This window comes from Martes martes (genome assembly GCF_963455335.1).
Source record: "Martes martes genome assembly, chromosome: 3".
Classification (NCBI taxonomy): domain Eukaryota; kingdom Metazoa; phylum Chordata; class Mammalia; order Carnivora; family Mustelidae; genus Martes; species Martes martes.
The window spans coordinates 158,534,775-158,557,760 of NC_137890.1; the positions used below are offsets into that span (position 1 = coordinate 158,534,775).

At 38.1% G+C, this 22,986-nt stretch overlaps 1 protein-coding gene across 17 annotated transcripts in view; it reads left to right on the top strand.

The window, feature by feature from the left end:
* Positions 1-22,986, top strand: part of TRIP12 (thyroid hormone receptor interactor 12) — a 141,235-nt gene that overhangs the window by 64,832 nt on the left and 53,417 nt on the right. For all 17 annotated transcript variants that reach the window (XR_013966544.1, XM_080798472.1, XM_080798458.1 and 14 more), the window contains 4 exons: positions 8,320-8,425; positions 11,193-11,329; positions 16,900-16,983; positions 18,027-18,122. Coding sequence is in view for 16 of the 17 variants with exons in the window: in XM_080798472.1 (XP_080654598.1) it covers positions 8,320-8,425; positions 11,193-11,329; positions 16,900-16,983; positions 18,027-18,122 (423 nt within the window). In the remaining variant the exon portion in view is untranslated. The remainder of the gene's footprint in view (positions 1-8,319; positions 8,426-11,192; positions 11,330-16,899; positions 16,984-18,026; positions 18,123-22,986) is intronic.

The following is a 22,986-nucleotide window of genomic DNA, read 5'->3' on the forward strand; positions in this document are numbered from 1 at the left end:
TCACTGAAATCCATTCTCTAGTGATCTCTGTGGGCTAGTCATTACAAAACCTGTCATTATTTTTAGATCTTTTTCTTTGGTGCAATTCCACAGAGAAGATTTATTCACACTCCTGCCAGAGGTAAAAGCCAGACTGACCAAAGTCTAGGGGTTGAGCAGGAAAAGAAGCCTAGGAAAGAGGCCCTCTGTCATTTTATCTGTCTGTCCATACTTGATCCCTCCTCCTCTTCTCTGATTTTGCTATGGCACACCTAGATACAGCTGTGTACTTTAATTGAGAATTTCTTTATTTTATACTTTGTAAAGAATAGAGGTCTTGTGTTTTGCTGGGTCAGCAGTGAGACAGTTACCCAGCTGTGCAAGTGGGGGAGGGGAGCTGGGGATCTGACTGCTTCATAAACAGCCTATCAACCAATCCTCAGTTTTATTCCAGAGTCATCCCAGAGGTACCTGGTACCATCAATTCCTGAACTTTGTAGGATTCTGAGTGTCATTCTCATTAGTAATTTATCTTAGTTTTCTGCTTTAAGTTTTCTGGAATTTCTAGTGCTGGGATTTCTGCTTCCCATCTTGTAAAATTGTGTTGTGATAGTAATCTCTTCCGTTCTTCTCATCTTTGTGGATTTATGCCTCAGATTCTTTTAATGTTGGTTTAGTGGAGTTTCTGGAGAGGGCAGAAATGAATATATGTGTGTCCAATTATCTGTCTTTAACTAGAAGGCACACACTTTGTTATGTACATGCACATATTTCTTCAAAAGTTGGCGCTTGCTCTCCATGACAGTAGAGGGCCCGTTGTAAGCCACACTCCGTGCTAGACATGTAACACACACTAAATTTTATCCTCATGACAACAGGATGAGGTAATATCCCTGTTTTAGGTCTGTAGAAACCAAAGTGCTTTATTTGCTTAACACTAGACCTTTTTCCTTTCAAAAGACCTGTGAGTTCTATCATTTGAATGGCTGTGAATGGATGTATCCTAATTTAGCTCATTCTCAATAAATGGGCATTTACTTTGTTCTAAATTTTTTTAATTGACTAGAGCTTTTTAATTTACATCATTATCTCCTTGTTAGGTTTCTGGTTATGTTCTTTTAAAATATTGACGTATATTTTGAAATTGCCTGTAGAAGTATATGAATTTACATTCCCACTAGTAATGTAAAATGCCAGTCTGTTCATATACTTATTAGCCAAAACTGTATTCCTGCAGTTTTTATTACCATACTGCTGTTTACTTAACCATTCCCTATGATTGGACATTTAGCTCTTTTCCAGTATCTCATTATTAAAGGTAATGCTTAGATGAATATCTTTGTACATTTCTAATGTGTTTAATTTGTATTGCCAGATCATTGCATGAAATTGCTCTGCATTGGCTAGAAAATAAAAACTTGGCTTAGAAAATCCCATTTGGGGTTTACCTTACTGTCATCTACACATTTTTTGGTTACTGAATGATTTAAAATAAACATCTGTGATCCCTCTTTATATGCTTGGTTACTTTCCATTTTGTGAATTTATTTTGGCAAAGTAACCATTAATAAGGATGTATATACTGAAAATAGGTACACAGCAACCCCAAGTTATACCAGGTTCTCATGATTCTGTTTTGGCTGAAGGAATCAAGATCAAGTTACTGAAAATATTCCTACTGTTAATTAATTCTTTTTATTGGGTCTACTTTGTCCTGTGGCAAAATGTCCCCAATTGCATGATTCTAAATTGAACTCTTCATGTGTGATAGTACTCATGTTATTTGGTGCATTTTTTCCCTTTTATAAAGAACAAACAAGTCATTCTGAATACCTTTTGAAACAGACTCAGCACGTAAATAAATGGATAATTGATAGCTTTTTACCTTTTATTTCTGTTTATTTATTTTAAAGATTTTACTTACTGAGAGAGTGGGACCAGGACAGAGCAGAAGCGTGGGGGTCAGGGGGGTGGTCAGAGGGAGAGGGACAAGCAGACTCCCCGCAGAGCATGGAATCAGATCCCTGGACTTTGGAATCATGACCTGAACTAAAGGCAGATGCTTAATTAACAACTGAGCTACCCGGGTGTCCCATTTGATAGCTTTTTAAAATTTATAAACAAATTGGGGATTTGCATTTCAAAACTCAGCCCCCCCATTCCCCCCCAAAACCAGTCCTAATCATCCTCTGATACCTTTAAATGTAAATGAGTTGTAGCAGTTTTGAATACCATTGTTTAAAGTAACTGGTTTGTGTACCTTATTCATTGGTTTGTCTACTGTACCATTTTAAAAAGGAGATGTATTTGTTTTCTGCGGGAGTTTTACAAAAATTGTAACAAAAAAACTAGTTCTAGAAAAATTAGTACTTGAAAATGAGATATTGTTTAGCTTAGGTCTTGTTTTTCTTCCTAAAATACAAGGAATTTTGTTTGTATTTTGTTTTGGACAAGTTTTTTTTTTTTTTTTAAATTTTTAACTGGTTTTTGAAACTTAGGTGAGTCCATATACTGTTCTTTCTTTCTCTTTTCAAAGTCCAGCTCAATAATTACCAATTTTTTTAAAAGGTTCATATAGTATTTTAAGTTTTACTACCACATACAGTTTTTATTACATATTCTTTTTTTTTTAACAACTCCTTAAAATGTAAAAACCATTCTTAGTGGGATGTACAAAAACAAGTCGCCAGTTGGAATTTGGCCCACAAGCTGCAGTTTGTCAACATCTACCTTAGAAACAAAAATTTTAGTATAATTGTATATTATATAATATATATATTATATGATATGTATTATCTGATATGTGTCATACACACACATAAATACCGGTCAGTTCATAGGACTGGTAAAGCTAATAGATTGGCTAGCTTCAGGTTTGAGTGGGTCCAGGAGATCAAAAAGGTGACACTGTCAGTCCCAGACCTATGTTATGACTCTCAACACCTTCCTCTCTCCTCCCCAAAGATGCTATCCAGTCATTTATGTATTACATTTTAAGAAAGTTCCTGATGTCTTTGGAGCATATGCCTATCCTTGAGCAAATCACTCTTTTGGAGGCAGGGTTGTAACTGACTATGATGGCAATAGTCTTGCCCGTTTGAGTCCCACTCATATAATGGGAGTGTACTGTGAATGGTACTTCCATCAGTATCACACAAAGAAAGGAGTAGGAGAGAGTTCTTAAAAGAATTTAAAAAAAACAAAACAGAAAGGGTGTTGAGAACAAGGGTTTCTGGGTATTATACAATAGATGTCTACTTGATGATATTTATTTGTTAATTTATTTTAAAAGATTTTATTATTAGAGAGATGGCAAGAGAGCATGAAAGGGGAGGAGAGGGAGAAGCGGGAGAAGCGGGCCCCCTGTTTACATGGGTCTTGATCCCAGGGCCCTGGGATCATGACCTGAGCTGAATGCAGATGCTTAACTGACTGAGCCACCCAGGAACCCCTACTTGATCATTTTTAAAGGTCGCTTTGAAATGAATATGAAAGTTGGAAAACAAAAACATTCATATAGTTGAATTCAGTCATTATTCACTGAATAAAAGTGTTAGGTCAGTCTCTCCCCCATCTCACTTGATTTTCAAACAACCTTTCCAGTAAATTGACATTTAGATTTATTTCCACTATGTAACATAAGGACTCTTTGAGAAACTAGAATGTTTAATTATTGCATTGTTAAATTATTTTATCATGGAGGGCTGTATTTTTATTTGGGACTATGTGGATATACCATATCAAAGATTAGCATCCTCATTTAATTCGTGAAAGAATTAAAAATAGAATAAAAGCCTGGCTGTGAATATGTATTATCTAATTATTCTTACTTTCAAAGTAACTTAGTGGAATTAATAGTGAAAACCATATCTTCCTAGGATTGATACTGTCCTACCTCTGGTTACTCTTTTGCTGAGGTAGGCAGATCATGTTACTAGTGCTCATTCTTCCTGCAAATTACAAAATTGGAGTCATTTCACAGTAATGTAATGCAAAGAGTAACACTTTTAAAAATTTGAAGTAGAGAAGAAAAATTACTATAAGTAGCACCACAATCATACCTATCTTTGTATTAGTTAAGAAAATAGTTTCTAAGACCCTCAGTTGTTCATTCTTTTCAGATGTTATATTTTAGAAATCCGAGCTTACAAGTGGATACATAAGAGATTTAGTTATTTCACATTTTGTATGTCCTAACTTTGTAAAAGAACTGATGTTTTTATAAAAGATGAAACCCTGAACTTGGAGCAAGTTAGTTGTGGGTTAGGAACACTTGTTCCAAGAAAAAGAAATAAAGGTAAGACATAGATACGCTGTAGAGGAACAAAGCAGTTCAGACTTTTAAGAGAATAGTACTAACTTCCAGTTTCACTTTTATCCACAGGAATAAAGATCATCAGAATTTATTTATAGGAACAAGAGCATATATTCTTAATACCAAAATAATGTCAAGAGCTTTGGTGAAAGTATGTCTACATTTATACCTGATTTCATTACACATTAGACATTAGTATATTAATCTGACCAGTGCTATTCTGGATGCTTCTCAGAGTGGCCTCATAAAAACAAATGATAAACGCAGTTTTTGCTACATTAATGCCTCTGTGTGTGTGCGCGCACGCGTATGTGTGCCTGTGTTCTCGTGCACGTGAATTTTAATTCATTTTCAGTGAGGTTGTTGGTTTCTACTTACATTGTTTCCTCTTTTATTGAAATAACCTTTACTTGACCAGTAGAATGGGAGGAGATACATTCTGATTCTACAAAACTGCAGTGTTTTTACATGAAGTTTTAACGTTTTCTAATTGAACTTGTAAGGCCCAGTTTTAACTTTGGCCATAAGTATATTGACAATGTAGTAGCCCCCGTTCTGCTTCAAAATAAACTGAAGAATTGTGTGGTTTGTCTGGGGTATGTACCTTTAAGCAAGTCAGTTAATAGTTTTATGTCTGAAAAGTAAAAATTATCATAACTTTGTATCTGAAAGTGCTTTTGAAAACTAGGGCCAGTCTAAAATCGTGAATACAGTATGTTCTGGCATCGGCAGCTGAACGGCCAAAAGAAGGTTAACCTCGGCCCATTCTCTAGGCAGAGCTTGCTCCCAGAAAGTTTGACATTTGTTATATCCTAAAGAATGTTTTAGACTTTGGAAGAATGTATTGAGTTTGACTTGACTTACTTAGAAATACTGGTAAGTTAGTAATTACCAGTCTTTACCACATGTTTGGTGTTTCCCTGTTCCAGTTTTTGGAGCAGATATACATGTAAAAGAGCTAGTTTTATCTCCCATCCTTGCTTCAGGTAGTGTTACAAATAGGGAAACCTGTTTTCCACTATAGAACATGACATGTAGAAGCTCCTTTATCATGGAATTGCCTTTCAGAAAACAAAATATTTGGGCTTATGTATCCTAGTTTATCAAGCTAATTGGAGTCATGTCAGATAGTCTGCTAGTCATTTTACATTGCAGCATGATTATAACAGCAGTTAAAAATATTTTTCTATCTACTTTGTTGTTTTGGTTCTCCTCGGTCCTGCTTTTTGTTTGTTTTTTAAGATTGATTTATTTATTCCAGAGAGAGAGTATAGTGGGGAGGCGTGGAGGGAGGGGGGAGAGCATTGAGTGCAGAGCCCAATGCGGGGCTCGATCTCTAGACCCTGAGATCACTACCTGAGCTGAAACAACAAGCTGGACTCATGCTCGACTTGCCACCCTCTACTTTTCTGTAATTTATTTAGTATATTTCTCTTAAGTTTTAACACCAACAATAGACAGACTGCAAAGGAATACTTCTCCAGGCTAGAAAGGAATGGACTGTGAATCTCCGCAGCAACATGAAGTCTCCAGAACACTGTATGACTCCCATTTGTATGAAATTCTTGAATAGGCAAGAACGACAGACAGATCAGTGATTTCCAGAGGCATGAAGTGTGGGTGAGGGGATCAGCTGTGAGGGGCACGAAGTGATGGCAGTGGTCCTGACCTGATTGTGGTGGTGTTGGTTATACGGGTCAGTATATTTGTTCAACTCCATATTGAGCCTCATATATTTAAAGTGAGTACATTTTATCATAAGGAAATGACATTTGAATGAAATTATTTTAAAGAAATGTAAACACTGAAGTGTAAAATAGTATATGAGTAGTGAAAGGATAGAAGTTTGGTCAAAATGTATACTGTCCCCTAATAAGTAGTATGGCAGGAGCCCACAGTATGTTTAGTTGGGTATTCTATTTTGAATGTCACTGAATTAGGTAAAACATTTTTGCTAGTGTCCAATATCATGTCATGGTATGTGTGAAAACATTTAAGTGTCACATAAACTAATATTTGTGACGACAATACAGGGGTTTTTAAAGTGCTTAATAGGTGAAAACATGGTCAAGTGTTTTAATGTAACATGCACTCATGCTTTTTTCTCTGAATTGTTTTTAAATCAATTCTAACTTTGTTGAACAATTCAAATAGGTAAGTATAATTTTATGTTTTCTGGAATATAATTTAAAATAACTTCAGAATTCTTCAGATATTAAAAAATAGTGATGCCAATTCGTTGAACATATTAAGCTAGTCCTGTAATCTGTCTACATGCCATGTTTATCTTTCAGGTGACAGGATGTGTATGTGTCCAGACAAAGATAAAATCACGTGGGGTATCAGGCATTGATTTGGGATCACATTAAGTAATTCTGGTGATAAACTGTGTAGTAAATCAATCTAAAAGCAAAATTGAAATTTAAGGAACCCTTAGGCCGATATCTTCCCCTTTAAAGTTTCATTTTTGTTCCTTTTATGCCAGTTTGAGGAGTCTAAATAAACCTTTCCCAAAATGTACTTTGGGGTGGGTGGGGAAAGGTGGGAAGGTGTGGTTCAGATTTCTGAATGGTAATGCCCGTCTGAAGGCAGATTTTTGACTTATAAAGAAACTATAAACTATAAGTTTCTGTTCGGTATTTAAAGAGTCCTTATAGTGTGTTTTTCACTTAGCAGCTTTCATTATGTATATATGATATAGGGACCATCCCAAGTTGAATGAACTTAAGTTTAAAATTTACTGTCTAAAGGATCAGGAAGATGTCTAGAATCTTTTTTACCACCTCTTACCCATACCCTTTACTGGTGTTTTTAACAAAATCAAGAGTAAGGAATTTCTTTTATTTCGCTTTGAAGCAGTAAAATGGTCAAAAGTTAAAAGTTCTGTGGGACAGAGAGCACCTGGGTGGCTCAGTAGGTTAAGCGTCTGCCTTTGGCTTAGGTCATGATCTCAGGGTCCTCGGATCAAGCCCTGCTTTGGGCTCCCTGTGCATCGTATCGGGTGTCTGACTCTCCCTCTCCCATTGCTGCAACCCCTCCCTCCCATTTGTGCTCTCTCAAAGAAATAAAATCTTAAAAAACAAAAAAGTTCCTGGGTGTGGGGTAACCAGTGACCCGGAGAATTGTTATTACTGTGTAATTAGTGTCTGAAAAAGGAAACGCTCACTTTTTAAAGTGACGCTGTAGTTCTGGAAATAAGCTTTTTCACTTGGACACCTTTCACTGTTGGAAGTCTTTGTGTAGATAGAACACACCACCCAGTATATTATCATGTACATTGTTTGGGCGAGTGGGAGGGTGAGTGATGGTTGATGGCCTCCGCATTGTTTATGAAATAGTAGTAGACTTAATTGCTGTACCTTTTTAGAATCTGTTAACCCTATGAAGAAACCGATGTTAGCTTCCAGAATAACATGTAAGGTGTGCTTGTATGACTTTTCCCTTTAATTATCCAGTTATCTGTACATTGGACATTCTCATAACCTTCACCTCAAGTATGTTTTCCTTGCTGATGGGGTGGTGTGAAGAAAAGAAAGCATTTTGTTCTTTCATAGTCTTAATTGATGAATTTTATATAAACTAGATGAAAGTGCTTAAAGACAATGTTAATGTGCTAATGAACGAAAATGAAAAATGGAACATTTGTTAAATTTAGTAAGATCCTGAAATATATAGTAAATTAAAAAAAAAGTCTTGGCTTTATTAGTGGAAGAGTAGAGATGATAGGAATGGTTAAAGGGCATGGTATGAGAAGAGGACGACTGTCATTCACGGTGTGGGATAGTTCAAGTCAAGGTTCAACCCAAGTGGGGTTTGCCAAGTTTATCATGACGGGGAACGCCAAGTTCCATATTAACCTTGCCAGGGTGGATTGGGTAAGTAAAGGCACCCTGTGACAGAAACCTAGCAGAGTGCTAGAGAGCCCGTGGAAGATGCATTGGATTTTTGACCTGAAGAACTGTGTAATTTTTACTTTATGATAACTTCTTTTTAAAAAAATGCACTTTTGCATTTCACGTGTATAGGTTTAAGAAAATCTACCAAGAAGCGCAGTGAATCCCCACCTGCTGAGCTCCCCAGTTTGAGGCGGAGCACACGCCAAAAGACCACGGGCTCCTGTGCTAGTGCCAGGTAACACATTGGTTTTTCCAGTTTATGAGCCAGTTCGTTATCTTCTGTTCAACTTGCATTAGAATCCTTCCCTTTCTGAGTTTTCAAAAATTATTGAAATTTTCACTTGAATATTGAGTAGTAAAGAAACTTATCCAATATAATTGAATTCTTCCCCAGTGTTGATTTACATGTTTTTGCTAAGTATTAATCATGCAGTTTTTTGACAGCACTCTTACCCTCTACCATTTCCTCTGTTGCTATGTTATTTTCACAGAGTTACTGCCAGCTATTGGACATTTCATTGTTTTCAGAGTTCCAGTTGGCCAGTAAATCTCTATTGGGATTATTTACAGAGGTAGCTAAATTTCCCAATAGTGTGATTAATGGACCAAAAGGGTTGCCTGTTTTAATGGTTGTAATACTGCCTAATTAGTTTCTCAGAGTGTTGGCATCACTTGAGTTTAATGGATCGGGGGAGAGATGTACTTCCGTTTCATTTTGTATTACAACACCTACCCCTCGCAGAGGAATGTGAGTGTCATGTGTCTGCTTTCATGTCTTCAGTTCCCATTTTCCCAGTTGCTGGTTTGGGTCTCATTTTCAGAAAATCAGCTACCTTTGATATACAGTGTGTTATTTCACATTCTTTTATTAACTGATTGAGACTCTTCGGTCAGCATTTTTTTTTCCTAATAATTTCCTCGCCTTTTCACACGTGGTCAGTTGCTCAAATGGGCTTTGTGCAGCTGGTTATTGGCAGCTGGGTAGGACTTACTCCTCTTTTATATGTAGTTTGTTCTTTTAAATGTGCCCAAAAAACAGTGATGGGGGCGAATGGTTTCAGTTTGTCTTTTCCCTACTCTCACTCAGGTGAACTGGAAGGTTTTAACTCTTCTGTTGTTTCTCCTCTAAGATGAGCCACAATGACCTCTCTTGGTGACAGATACGGTAGTGACACAAGGAAACAGAGTGACTAATTGCAAGTCATAAGCAAAGGACTCGTGGCACTTAAATCTCTACTTTTTCACTTATTTTCTGGTTCTATTTGGATTGTTTAAAATGCCATTTAAAATATCTGGGGTTAGTAGGGGTGCCTGGGTGGCTCAGTAGGGTAAAGCCTCTGCCTTCGGCTCAGGTCATGATCCCAGGGTCCTGGGATCGAGCCCCGCATCGGGTTCCCTGCTCAGCGGGGAGCCTGCTTCCTCCGCTCTCTCTGCCTGCCTCTCTGCTACTTGTGATCTCTGTCAAATAAATAATTTTTTAAAAAAATCTTAATAAAAATAAAAATAAAATATCTGGAGTTAGTATACCTGTTTGCTTCTGTGGGTTCTTGACAATAATTTTATGAGAACCCTGAGAGCCAAAAATTTGGGGCTAGATTTTGAATCTGGCTTCCCCATAGTTGATAATCTGAGATATAAACCAAATTCACTGTGGTTGAAATTAATTTTAAGTTGATGTGAAGTCAGGTAATCTAGTGTCCCATCTTTGTCTGCTGCCTGCCTTCCTCCTCCTCACGACCACTGTCTTAGCATACGTGAAATTACTTAGAGTTTACGTTTATTCTCTATACCAGCTATTAGCCGCCTGCCTGAAATGCTCTTTATCTTTGACTTTTTCTGTATTAGTGGCAATTCGTCTTAACTTTAGTGCTTTTCCAGCCTGCTACAGCCGTGTCTTCATCTCTCTTTAGACTAATACTCCTTGAGGACATCAAACTGTGGAGCACAGTGTGTGTCACATGGGTTATGCAAATTGAATGTTAAATAGATGAATTAATTTGAATCCCACTAATTTGTAGCTTGGTAAATTGGGTCTGGAGTGAGCTGTTTCCGTAGAAGAAAAGATTGGCTAAACAAATCCCTATTTAGGGAGGATTTTTTACTACTTGGAAGAACAGACTCTTCTAGTACTCTCTGGTAATTCAGAGCCTTCATTTATGTGTCACTTATGCCTGCCGCTTCCTCATTGTTTACTGGCCAGCATCTAGTTCCACTGCAGTTTGACTTTGGTCTAAAACATTTCCTTAGTAGTGTGTTTTCATTTCCTAATTTGGAGGCCTGCTATTTAAACAAGATCAAGTTACAATAATTTGGGGAAATCTTTTGTTTTTACCTGATTTGCTTACTGATATCTTTATTGAAATAGAAAAGCTCATCATCAGTAAAATGTAATTTGCTTTGTGAGAAATAACTGATCATTATTCTTTCCATATTACACTGTGCCTCAGTCCTAAACCAGTTTCTTCCTCAGTGTCATCTGTATGTGTTTATAAATGTTAAATCTTTAATTTTTTATTCTAAAGGACGGATCTCTTGTTCATTATTAGGGTAGTTCTTTTTTTGTTGATTTAAGTCATCTGAAACTTAGGTGATAAGAATTTCCCACGTCTTTTCCTCTTCTTCCCCTCTCCCCCTGCCTTGTCAAGCATAGCCTGTGTATTGATCCACTGTTTAGCCTGGAAGTGGGGATCTATTTTAAGTGAGTTGAATTCTTTCAGTAGGAGTCACTTTTCCATTTAATTGAAGTGCTGAAAATTCATTTCTGCCTTGTAAAGATGACAACAGCTCATAGCACCACAAAAGCATGTATTGTGAATGCAGTGTAACTTGGAAGAATTTTAAATATACAAAGTCTTGGTTGTTACCCATAATGATTTTCTGCAACAATTTCTATGGAAAAAGAAGAAACTGGCTTTGTGCTCCATGCATTGGAGCTTTGTGCTACATGGACCTTGCTCCTGGTCACTGGTAGTGCTGCCTGTGATGGCATCTTTCTGTTGCAGTCGGCGAGGCTCTGGCCTGGGCAAAAGAGGAGCAGCTGAAGCTCGTCGACAGGAGAAAATGGCGGACCCTGAAAGCAGCCAGGAGACCGTGAATTCTTCAGCTGCACGGACAGACGAAACTCCCCAAGGAGCCGCAGGTAGATTGGCATGTCTTAGCCCTAAAATGCATTTATGTATCTTACCGATTTGTTGAGAGATAAATTACCTTGCAGGCATACCCGTTATAAGGCAAGAGAGGAGACAGAGATATACTCGATATTACCATCAGATAAACGTGTTCTCCTTTGTTTTACTTCATAGGTTTGGTTTTTGATGAGTTGCATTCATTTGGTTTTGTTTTTTGATTCTTTTCCAAGTCCAAGTTTGTACTAATTACATTCAGAGGGATTTTAGGAAATAACGTCACTTTCTGTGAAGGTTCTTCAGTATCAGTGCGGATATGCAATGATTGAAAATTTGTGATGGAAAATTTAAGTTCGTAATAAGAAAGTAAGGATATGGCTTATTGCTTCTTCATACATGTGTAAATTTTAATGGAGAATGTTGTAACCCCTAAAAAGCAGTAAGTGTTCTGCTCGAAAGGAACTTTAAGAATGCCTTTTATGTTTTTATGGGCTTATTTTTATTCTACTTGATATTTTAGCATAACAAAAATAAGGCTGCTCCCCCACCCCTTTCAGCTTTAAAAATGTATCTGTCACCACGAGGAAAAGAAGGCTAATACTCAAAGTTAATTGTGGCCAACAGGTTTTAGAATGTAGCTTGTCCTAAGTATTTCTCTCCAACATTAAGAACAGATGGGAAGATGTTACAGGTCATTACTTCATTATGAGCATGGGTGTGATGAGTCCCTTTTGTCAGAATGATACACATGGGCTTAGGTGTAGATATGTTCTTACTTTAACAGTGCTCTCTCACCTAAGATTGGTGGGTGTGCTAGTTTTCTTTCATGCCTGTGGTGGAGGCTATGCCCTAGTTGGCCAGGAAGGTTCTAGTTTGCCCACCACTGTTCATGTTTTGTGCTGCTTGTCTCAGCTTTCTGTCCAGCTTAACATTTTTACCACTGTCTGTCTTGGTTTTGTATGTTAAGTGGCATGGCGAACTTGAATCATCTCTTCTGGTGGGAGGGGACATTTTTCATGCACTTTTTATTTTTTTAAAGAATAGTTGTGTGGAAGGGTTAAGTTTCAGGGAAACCATAGCCCATTGCACATAAAAATCACTAAAGCTCTTGATGCCACACGGGCTGTGCTTCTCCGTGTTTTAATGTTTATTTCAAGTCTGCCTATGGAAATGGGGCAGTTCCCACGTGGAGGACAGAAATGGAGCTGCCTAGTGTGTTAAAGTGGACTCATGACAGTAATTATTGGAGCTAGCGTTTGTAGAGTATACACTGCTGCAGACACGGTATTAAGCACTTTACATATACTCTCATTTAATGTTCAAAACAAGGTGCTGAGATGTGAGTGCTGTTCTCCTCCTTTTTAGCAATGAGGGAAAACAGGCACATAGTGCTTAAGGTTGTGGGAGTGCCGCTGGCTGTGGGACTCTGAAATCCAGATTTTCGAGAAAGAGGGGTGCCTTTCTGATGGCTGTGTCCTTCCGCATCCCACACAGTCCCAGAGTTAATTTCAGATGGTACCACTGGCGGGCAGAATGAGGGACGCTGTGTGAAGTTTTGATCCCTGGTGTATTTACCTAAGAGGATAAAAGCTTCAGGGGATTAGGTCCATAAGCCTGCCTCCTAAATGCTTGCGTTCCTTGTCTTTGAGAGTGGAAGTCATGCTGTGATCTCAGTATTTTCCACGTTCAGGGGAAAGATAACGCGGGCCACGCAGCACTGCTTGGTTTCGCTTTGGAAGCAGGATGCCTTCTAGGTGCCGTGGGCATCCTCTCTGCCAGCCCACTGAAGGAATGCTGCGGGAAGAAGCAGATTCCTTATTAACTGGGCATGAAGTTCTTCCGTGTGATGTGCTTTCGTTTCTGCATATGTACAATTGGAATTTAAAGAGAAATAAAACCCTCTAGTGTGCAGTATAAACTGATGGTGGTAATAACTTAGAGCATCTCTTGGCAAGCATCTGTTCACAGACAGCTCTTAGAGAGTTGATGTAACAACACTCTGTTGGAAACATTTATTTTGAAATAATTTTTTATTAATTGAAAGAGATTGATTTAATCTCTTCAGTGTTTCTATGGAGGTTTTTTTCCCCCAGCGTTATTTATTTTTGGAGATACCATCTTCCTGACCTATTCCAGTGAAATCATTGAAATAAGCTTACTGCTTTTTGTACATGTAGTCTTTAAGCATTGCTCCACCTTCAGCACACCTACTCCCATCACTCTGACTTTGCCAGTATTGTTGACACTTAGGAAAATTGGTTGATAAAGGTGTACCTGCTTGGTCACCTTAAAATCTACTTATATTTGGAGCCACTTCCCTCATTTTTCGTAGAAGAGAGATGCTAGCTAGCTCTTGAGAGTTGAAAGTAAAGTGCTTGTCACATTTTCCCATGAGTTGGGGGCCTAGTTATGGACTTTATCAGAAATGTGTACCTTTTCATAGTGCTGGTAAAGTCTTGAAATACTAGAGACACTAAAGTGAGAAATCAAGTATTCTTCCTTACACCTGCAAAACAATCAGATGGCAGGGAAAAATAGCCCATGTTCTGACACCTGATTTTGCACTGAGAGTTTTAATTTCACAGGAAATGAATAGGGTGACTTTGTAAAAAAGAAAGCAACCCCAGTTTTGTCAGTTTTTTATCTCCGTAACTACTTTTGTTTGGAATCCCTAAAAATTGGATGCGTCTGTATCACCTGATACCAGGGCCCATGTAAGGCATAATTACATTACTAACAATTATTCTTTTGGCCTTGCTCAAATGTTTTTATTATACTCCTGAAAAAGTCCTGTTGCTGATTGCCTTTAGGGATCTGGTAAAGGTTCCTGTCAAGTGAATTTGAATTTTATCAGCATTCTAATATTTTATTGTCTTTCTGCATAAGAGGCCTTATTGGTTAAGGTATAAAGATGTGGGGTTCTGTGATAAATTTCTTATGTTCTAATTTAAATATTTTTTCCATAGTTTTAATTCAGCTGTGTATTAGAAACTGTCTTGCACGGTGCCCTGAAGATATGCTAAAGATTAGGTAGGGGAGAAGGATGCCTGGGTGGCTCAGTTGGTTAAGCAGCTGCCTTTGGCTCAGGTCATGATCCCAGCGTCCTGGGATCGAGTCCCACATCGGGCTCCTTGCTTGGTGGGGAGCCTGCTTCTCCCTCTGCCTATGCTCGCTCACTGTCTCTCCCTCTTTTTCTCTGACAAATAAATAAATAAAATCTTAAAAAAAAAAAAAAAGATTAGGTGGGGGAGGTAGTGGTTTAAACAACAACATGATAAAGATCTGGTATCAGATTTTCTCTGCTTGATAATCTTAGGTTTATATTTGTGTTGGGACAGATCTTGTGCACGTTGCCCAAGGAGGTTTGACGCCTTGACTAAAGAATTTTATCACTGACTCCTGTTGCCTGATAACACTTCTTACCTGCGTCACTTTACAAACAGCCACTTAGGGCCAGGCTAGTTCGGTTTATCTAATTCTGTAATACTACAGGGAACTATAGTAGACAAATGATTACTGTTTGCCATCAGTGGGCTGGTGAAGGATTTTTTTCTTTGGGTTCAGTGACTGATTTCTGTCAAAACAGGCCCTCCACCTCCATGAAAAATCAGAATATCCTTGCTCCTCCTTACGGTGACCCTCTAATACATAAACTGAAAAAACCCAGCATTACCTTCCCAAGTGAAATTTTGTTTTGCCTTGTTTTGTTTCCTTAAGAAAGATGTGGTGCCAGAGGGTGCTTTAAAAAAAACCAGTGACTTAGTTTGTTAAGGCTTTGTATTTTCTCTGCACATAATTGGAAGAGTTTAACAGCAAGTTTAAGAGTCACTTTAACAAATTCAGTCATAATTGGAACCTTAATAACAGTATTTGTTAACAAGATTTCTGTTTAATGTGAAGAAGCAGCTGTACTAAAATGAAAAATTAGTACTGAAGAATATATTTAAGGGGCCATGAGAGTACAGTATTTGAGTACCACCGAAGAAAAGTCAGACCACTGGGGCTCAGATCTCTGATCTGAGGGTAGCCAGTCGTCCTTGGGCAAGTTAAGTACACTCAAAGTCACAAGGCCTCAGTTACCTCACGAGTGTGAAAAAGCTGAGCAGCCTTCCTATATGGTCGTAAGGAAATAGACACAGCTTGCAGATGGTAAGCATTTTGTAAATGCTGCGTGTAAGTAGCATTCCAGAATGCAGTTACTCTTTTTTCTTCCCCAGAAGTGTGGATTTTGTTAAACTCTGATACACTTTAATATTAGTATTTCTTGCTAACCTGTGAGTATAAACCAGGGAGCTAACCTTTCCTGTAAAGGGCCAAATAGTTGATGTTTTAGGGTTCCTGCAGGCTCTGTTGGAACTAACGACCCAGCTTGGTGGTTGTAGCAGGAAAGCAGCAACAGACAATGTGTAAAACAATGAGTTTGGCTGTGTTTTAAAGAAGTGTTATTTTGTTATTGACAAAATGACATGCTGGATTGAATTTGGCCTGTAGGTCATAGTTTACTGACTCCTGTTTAAGCCATACGCTTTTAATGCGAATTTTTAAAAAAATTCCAATGAAATCGTAGAAAATACTTAATGATGTGTGAAGAAAATTATTAAGAAAATTTACAGTTGGTGGCTCGTATATTAGCATCTCTTCAGAAAAGCTCTGTAAATTCACATCCATTATCCATGTACTCTTAACAATAAAAAACGTTGTTCTTGGCTGATCTTCTTTCAGGGCTTAGGGTATTGTGGGTAATGTTGTCATACACAGGTTAATTGTATAGAATAAATGCTTAAAGACTCAGCGGACACTGAGAGGAGGAACAGCAAAACTGCTGGTTTTAGAGGAATATAGTTTCATCTGGTCAGGTTCATAATAGAATCAGCCTCTCTTTGCTTAGGCTGAATTACTGCTCAAGTTAGCTTTTTGGGTAGTAGAATCCTTCTAAATCTGAACTCCTTTTTCTGCACTGTTTTTGACATCCTAGTTGTCCTCTATTTTGTCCTAAACTGCTTTGCTGTTGGTCGTAATGTATGTGTATCTTCCATATTTTACCCTGGAAATAAGAAGGGTATCATCTGCATGCTCTTAGAGAAAACGTCTGAGTGATTGTGTCAAAACTGCATCCGAGAAGTAAGGCTGACTGAAGAAGACACACGTCTGCTTGGAACGTTGCCCCCAGATGTCAGTTTTGCTTTCTGTTCCGATTGTGACTAATTCCCCATCTATTCAACCTCATGGTGGTTTTGGCAGTGTGATCTTCATGGAGTTTTGGTACATGATTTCAGGACAAGACAATTTAGGAATAGTTTCAGAGGCATGAGGAATCTGTCAGAGCCATGTATGGAAGGAATGTAAAGCTTGTATTTTTATGCTTGTTGAACTCTAAGATACTTACTTGAGCCATCCTTTCGTTCATCGAAGCTACAGGGCGAAATCTACAATAGCTGAGCGTGCAACGGGGAGACACATTTAATTGCTGCCTTTGTTGGTGGTGGTCTGTAAAACTGCTCTTTTTTTTTTTAAGGTAAACCGGACATAATGAGTTTGATTGTTCCTCCTAACCCTCACCTTGTTTTCTCCCCCCCTTTTGAAGCCTCTAGTTCTGTTGCAGGGGCTGTGGGCATGACCACCTCTGGGGAGAGTGAATCCGATGATTCCGAGATGGGACGATTACAAGGTAAAGACAGTTAATGAGCTTACAAGAAACCATTATCACAGGCTGCCTGTGACTTCTGTTCTTTGTTAAAATTAATTCAGATAAGCTCATTGAAACATAATCTAGCAATGCCTGTAGTTAAAAAACTTATTTGTGATGATTTGGATTTGGAAGATGATCTGGTTCTCTATTTTTACTGTTTACACAAAATCTGATAATATATGTATTTTTGTTTTTAAAATGTTCTCTATTACAGTTACTTGTATAGTTGGTAAGGACTTAGGAAGGTCTTGAAAAGGGGATAGCTTAAAATGTCGTCCTCTGGTATCCGCTAATGGTAATGTGTTCCAGTGGGGTGCTTTTGCTGTGTTCTTTTGTGTTCTTGATCACCTATTTTAAAATGAATGTAAGTGTATACCAAAACACCAGGTATTTTAATGGTGTGCTTTAAAAAAGCAGCCTTGTATTATGTGTATGCTCTTTACAAATGGGTGATGGTGGATATGTATTTTTATTGTGTTCAGACAGTTGGTTTGTATGATAGATCCCCAGTGTGAGGCTTCTGAGAAACATTATTTAGAAAGCACTTTCACATTGCTTTTAAGTTCCTAAAGTAACTTAAAGCAGTCTCTTTTCAACTAGAAGTCTTGTGAACACATTTTTTTCTCACCTATTGGATCTGATAAAAAATAATTTCTCCATATGTTTTTTAGAAGATCTCATGACCAATATCAGCAGGGAAGCAACAAGGGTGCTTAACCTATAATTTCTTCAAAGTAAATACTTACTCTGGGTTTTTCTTGGATCATTTGATACAGTCCCCTCTGGCACTGATGTTTAGTATCTCCATAAAACCTTAAGATACCTTCAAACTAGCACTTGGGTGTTGTAACTTATATTAATTAATATCTAATAGTGGCCTGGAAAGTTTGATGTAGTTTCTCTTAAAAAAAAAAAGGGGGAAGTAACATTACATGTGAGATGAATCAGTTGCTTGAAATTTTTATGTAATATCAACTGCATTTACAGTTCAACTATTCCTCATGCCTTTCTTTTTTCTTTAGCTTTGTTAGAGGCCAGGGGTCTTCCTCCTCATCTCTTTGGCCCTCTCGGTCCCCGGATGTCACAACTTTTCCATAGAACAATTGGAAGTGGAGCTAGTAAGTGGATACTCTTAAATTTGCCCTCCCCCCAAACATTTAATAATTAGGTGAGTGCTGTTTTTACTGTTTATCTATTGCTATAAGGAGGCTTTCATATAAGGAGGTTTTCATGAACTTAAAGATGTTTTAAAAAATAGGGTTTGTGCTCATTCTTGCCTTTTAAACACAGTGACTCTAGGTTCTTCTGTACTTTTATTTTTGATTACTGGATTTGAGTCATTAGCAAATCATCCAGAGTTATGGCAAGATTGAATCTTTGTTTAACTCTAGCATAGTAAAGAATCTCAGATGATTACATTGATTATATTATAGCATCTGATTGCATGATGTGCATAGATTTGAATCTTGATTTTGGTGTGGCATAATAAAATTTAATCCATAAGACAGTCAATTGTAGAGTGAGCTGGAGAGAAAAGATTTCTCAGCAGAATTACCAGTCGCTAGACTCATTTAATCAAATTAACATATTATAATCCAGAGATCTTGTCATATATGGTAGACAAAACACTGACTCTTAAAGTGGCAGTTTGTATCAGGAAGAACTTCTGCATAATTACAAATCCGGTTAAATTCTTTCTGGTATAGAATACTATCTTTAGCTTCCTTAAACAGAATTTACATTTAAGCAGTTTTTTTTAATAACTTCATTGATAATGTTTGCAAATAATCAGCAGGCTATTTTTAGACTTTAGTCTTGATTAATTTCAACACTTCTAAAGTGTTAACTGAAGTTTATAGACTCTGACCTCACTGATATGTGCTAATATAATTTTCCATCAAATATTCCAAGTTGTTGTTGTTCTTGTTTTTTAATGTGCAGACATATGCTCACGTATGTGTATTTATGCTGAAGTCCCTTTCGAGTTTCTGGCCTTAGCATTTGACAGGAAATTTAAGAAGCAGCTGGTATTTTTGGTTTGGTTTGGTTTGGTTTTTGCTGCCGTGACACTCAGCTCTCAGATAACGTACCCTGTTGCAAAGTTCTCATGAACCCTTAAAGGAGGATTCTTACTTAGTGTCATTTATTAGGTACTGGGATTGTCCTGAGTCATGAACAGGATAGTACACAGAGTTGTTTCCCACATGGAGCTTCCATGCTAGAGGGTGACCCTGGCAATAAAAAGACTGTTCTCCGGCAGAAAAATTTCAGTTAGTGCTAATGCAGTGGAGGAAAACAAAGTGAGGATGTAGGTTGGCTGGTGAGGGGGGATATACTTAGGCTGGTTAGAGTAACCTTTTCTGAGGCAGGGTGAATTCGTGGATACCTAAATGAAGTGAGGAAACCAACCCTGTACAGGTCTGAGGGAAGAGGAAGTGCACCACCGGAGGTGGAAATTAGCTTGGCATGTTGGAGAAAAAGCAAAAGGGGCCCGTGGAAAGGGTGAAGTGGTAGAAGACGAAATCTGAGAAGGGTAGATACTCACTAGGTCATGTAGGGCCTGGCAGGACCACAGCAAGTGGGGTTTAAGCAATAACGGAACTCAGGAACCATTGAAGGATTAAGAAAAGGACAATGGCATGATACATTTTACGAAAAAGATAAAGATATATGCAAAAGTTGAGAGAATAGTAGTAGAATAACCTCCACGAACCCATCAGTAATTATTAATCCTCAGCAATTACTGTTTCAGTTAATATCCTCAGTCATTCTCTCCACTCCCAAGATTGTTTTTAAGGCAGTCTTATGTGTCATTTCATTTGCATGTCACTGAATTTGTAGCTATAAGGACAAAAAATTTTAAATTTTAGACAGTACCATGGTTAAGAGGAATCCTTACTTTTACTAGTTGCCTGTTTAGAGTGCAAATGTTCTAGGCCTCTCATAAATCCATTTACAATTTTTGCTTATTTAAATCAGGATCAAAATATCTGTACATAGCCATCAGTTAATACATTTCTTAAGTTCTTTGTGTGTGTGTGTGTGTGTGTCTGTCCCTTGAGAGAAATTTGATTTCACGTATTTTACCACTTCATTTATTTCTTGGAGAAGGCTGGGAAAAAAACTTCTTAAGAGTATTAACATTAGGGGTACCTAGGTGGCTGAGTCAGTTAAGCATCTGCTTTCAGCTCAAGTCATGATCCCAGGGTCCTGGGATTGAGCCCTGCATCAGGATCCCTGCTCAGTTGGGAGTCTGCTTCTCCCTCTGCCTCTCCCCACAGCTTGTGCTCTCTCCTACTCACTCTCTCTCTCTCAAATAAATAAATAAATAAATAATAAAATCTTTGGGGGAAAAAAAAGAGTATTAAAATCATCAATATCAAATTCATATTAAGGGTTGACCATTCCACATGAAATTAATGTGAGCAGTAGAATAAAACCAGAGTAGAAAAAGTGCCCCCCCACCCCCGCCCCCAGGATCCAGTTCAGAGATGCCTACCTCATGGCCAGTCTTTGTCTTTACCCTTACCACAGCCCTCCCCCTACATTGTAGGAAATGAATCCCAGGCATAATATAATATTATCTAGACACATTTAATAATGTAGCTCAAGATAATGCCCATTAAAACACAGGACCACCCCTCCCCCCGATTCCCGTTATCATACCTGAAAAATAAAGTGGTAATTTCTTTAGTAATTGTCCAGTAAGTCCAATGAGCATCAAGTTTCCTTCTCTCAAATATTATAAGTGTGCTTCTTTATAAACTGGTGGTTGGATCTAGAGGCTTTTTCAGATTCAAGTTTTATTCTTTATTTCCTTGGTGGGGAAAGACTAAGCAAAAGTGGTAGTATGTTTTAATACTTAGGAGGCACATAAAGTCTGATTGTCTCTTAAGCCATCAAAACTCTGCCTAGATGACAGGGATTATAAAATGATAGTAATTCACATCTAATGAGCAGAATTTATGCATTAGAAGTAAAAGAGGTAATTTAGTAGAAATATATTAAGAATATCTTCCTTCTATTTTGTTACACAGGAGAATAACCGGTATAGGAAAACATATTTCTCCCCATACCAGTTTGGAAAAGAGTTGGTTTTTGCATCCTCCAAAGTGCCATTATTGTTGTTTTTAAATATCACTTTCAAGTGGAGACATTTCAGTGATTTTTTGATGATTAAATTGTCCTGTCATTGGATGATGGCATCTTTTGGGAGGTGCTTCTCAGTCTTTCTGATATGATCCCCTAGCAGTTTTTTGTGACTTCCTTTCCAATACGTCAGGCTCAAAACCTCCACCTCAGATACCTGAAATCAGGGATTTTCTCAGAGAACACCCTGGTTTCTTTTATATGAGATAGTATTTAGAGCTCATAGTCTGGGGCGTAGGTCTACTCATTGCTACTGAGGTGTTGTTTTTTTTTGTTTTGTTTTGTTTTTTAAGATTTTATTTATTTGAGAGGGGAGGGGAGAGCACCAGTGTGCTAGCTGGGAGAGGGTAAGGGAGAAAGAATCCAAAGCCAGTTCTGCTGAGGCAGTGATGCGGGGCTCAATTCTAAGACCTGGATATAATGACCTGAGTCAAAACCAGAAGTCTGGACAGATAACTGACTGAGCCACCCAGGTGACCCTGGGGTGATCATTGTTATTAGGCACGTGTAATGAACAAACCTAGGAAATAATTGTATTTTATCTTTTTTTTTTTTTTTAAAGATTTATTTATTTATTTATTTGTCAGAGAGAGAGAGAGAGAGAGGAGCGAGAGTGAGCACAAGCAGACAGAGTGGCAGGCAGAGGGAGAAGCAGGGTCCCTGCTGAGCAAGGAGCCCGATGTGGGACTCGATCCCAGGACCCTGGGATCATGACCTGAGCCGAAGGCAGAGGCTTAACCCACTGAGCCACCCAGGCGTCCCTGTATTTTATCTTTTAAAATAAAATCATGAGTTTCCACTTTCAATGTTAATTCAAATTTAGGGCTGGGAGGTTTTTATCTACCTTTATTTTGTATCTTCTTTCTTCCAAGATGGAAGTTTCAGTTCCCAAAGATAGTAACATAGTCACTTATTTGCTTTCTCCTACAATGCAAAATTCCAGCTTAACACCAAAAGTAATACTATTGAGAGTTTTAATTTTTCAAGTTTTTGTTGTTGGCTGTTCTTGGGGACTCATTCTGTGGTCAAGTTTTGGTATTTTAAAGTCTCTTGAAATGATTCCTTCTCTTCATTCAGGCCTCCAAGTTGATTTGGTTCATTTGCTTGATTTGCTTTTAATTTCTAGAGGTTGCTTTTAAATTTTAACTTCAATTTTATCCTTATGAGATATTTACATGTAGAAAGTCTGATCTACAAATAAGGTTTATTTAGGGAAGTCTTGGCTTCTTTTGCTGTTCCCTTTACCCTGCTTCCTCTTCCCACACAAATAGCCTTTGTTAATTTTATGGGTTGTCCTTCTGTTATTTACTTAAAACAAAACCAAATTCATATTATCTGCTTCTCGCTGCCTTTTTAAGATAAGAGGAGTAAGCTTTATACACTTCAGGTTGCCTTTAACAGTATTTTGGTGATCCCCTTCCTATAGCTGCTACACACGGAGAGAGGAGATTCCGGATTCCTTTTTGTAGAGCTGCCTTAGTGCTCTGCTGTGGGGATGCATGGCTTTTTTATCATGTCTCCTCTTGGACATTCAGGTTTTTTCCAGTCTTCGTTGTGTTTCAGTCAAACACTGCTTTCGTATTTCTTCCTGCATTATGTTTAGGGTAGATTGTTGTAAATCAGCCTTATTGGAGCCATACCATTTTGCATATCTTCCAGTCATGTGTAACGAACAGTATGGTGTCATTTTTTCTTCTTCTTACTTACTTGACAGAAAGAGGGAGAGGAAGCATAAGCAGGGGGAGTGGCTGAGGGAGAAGCAGGTTCCCCACCAAGCAGGGAGCCCAACACGGGGCTCGATCCCCTGGGATCAGGACAGGAGTCCAAGGCACA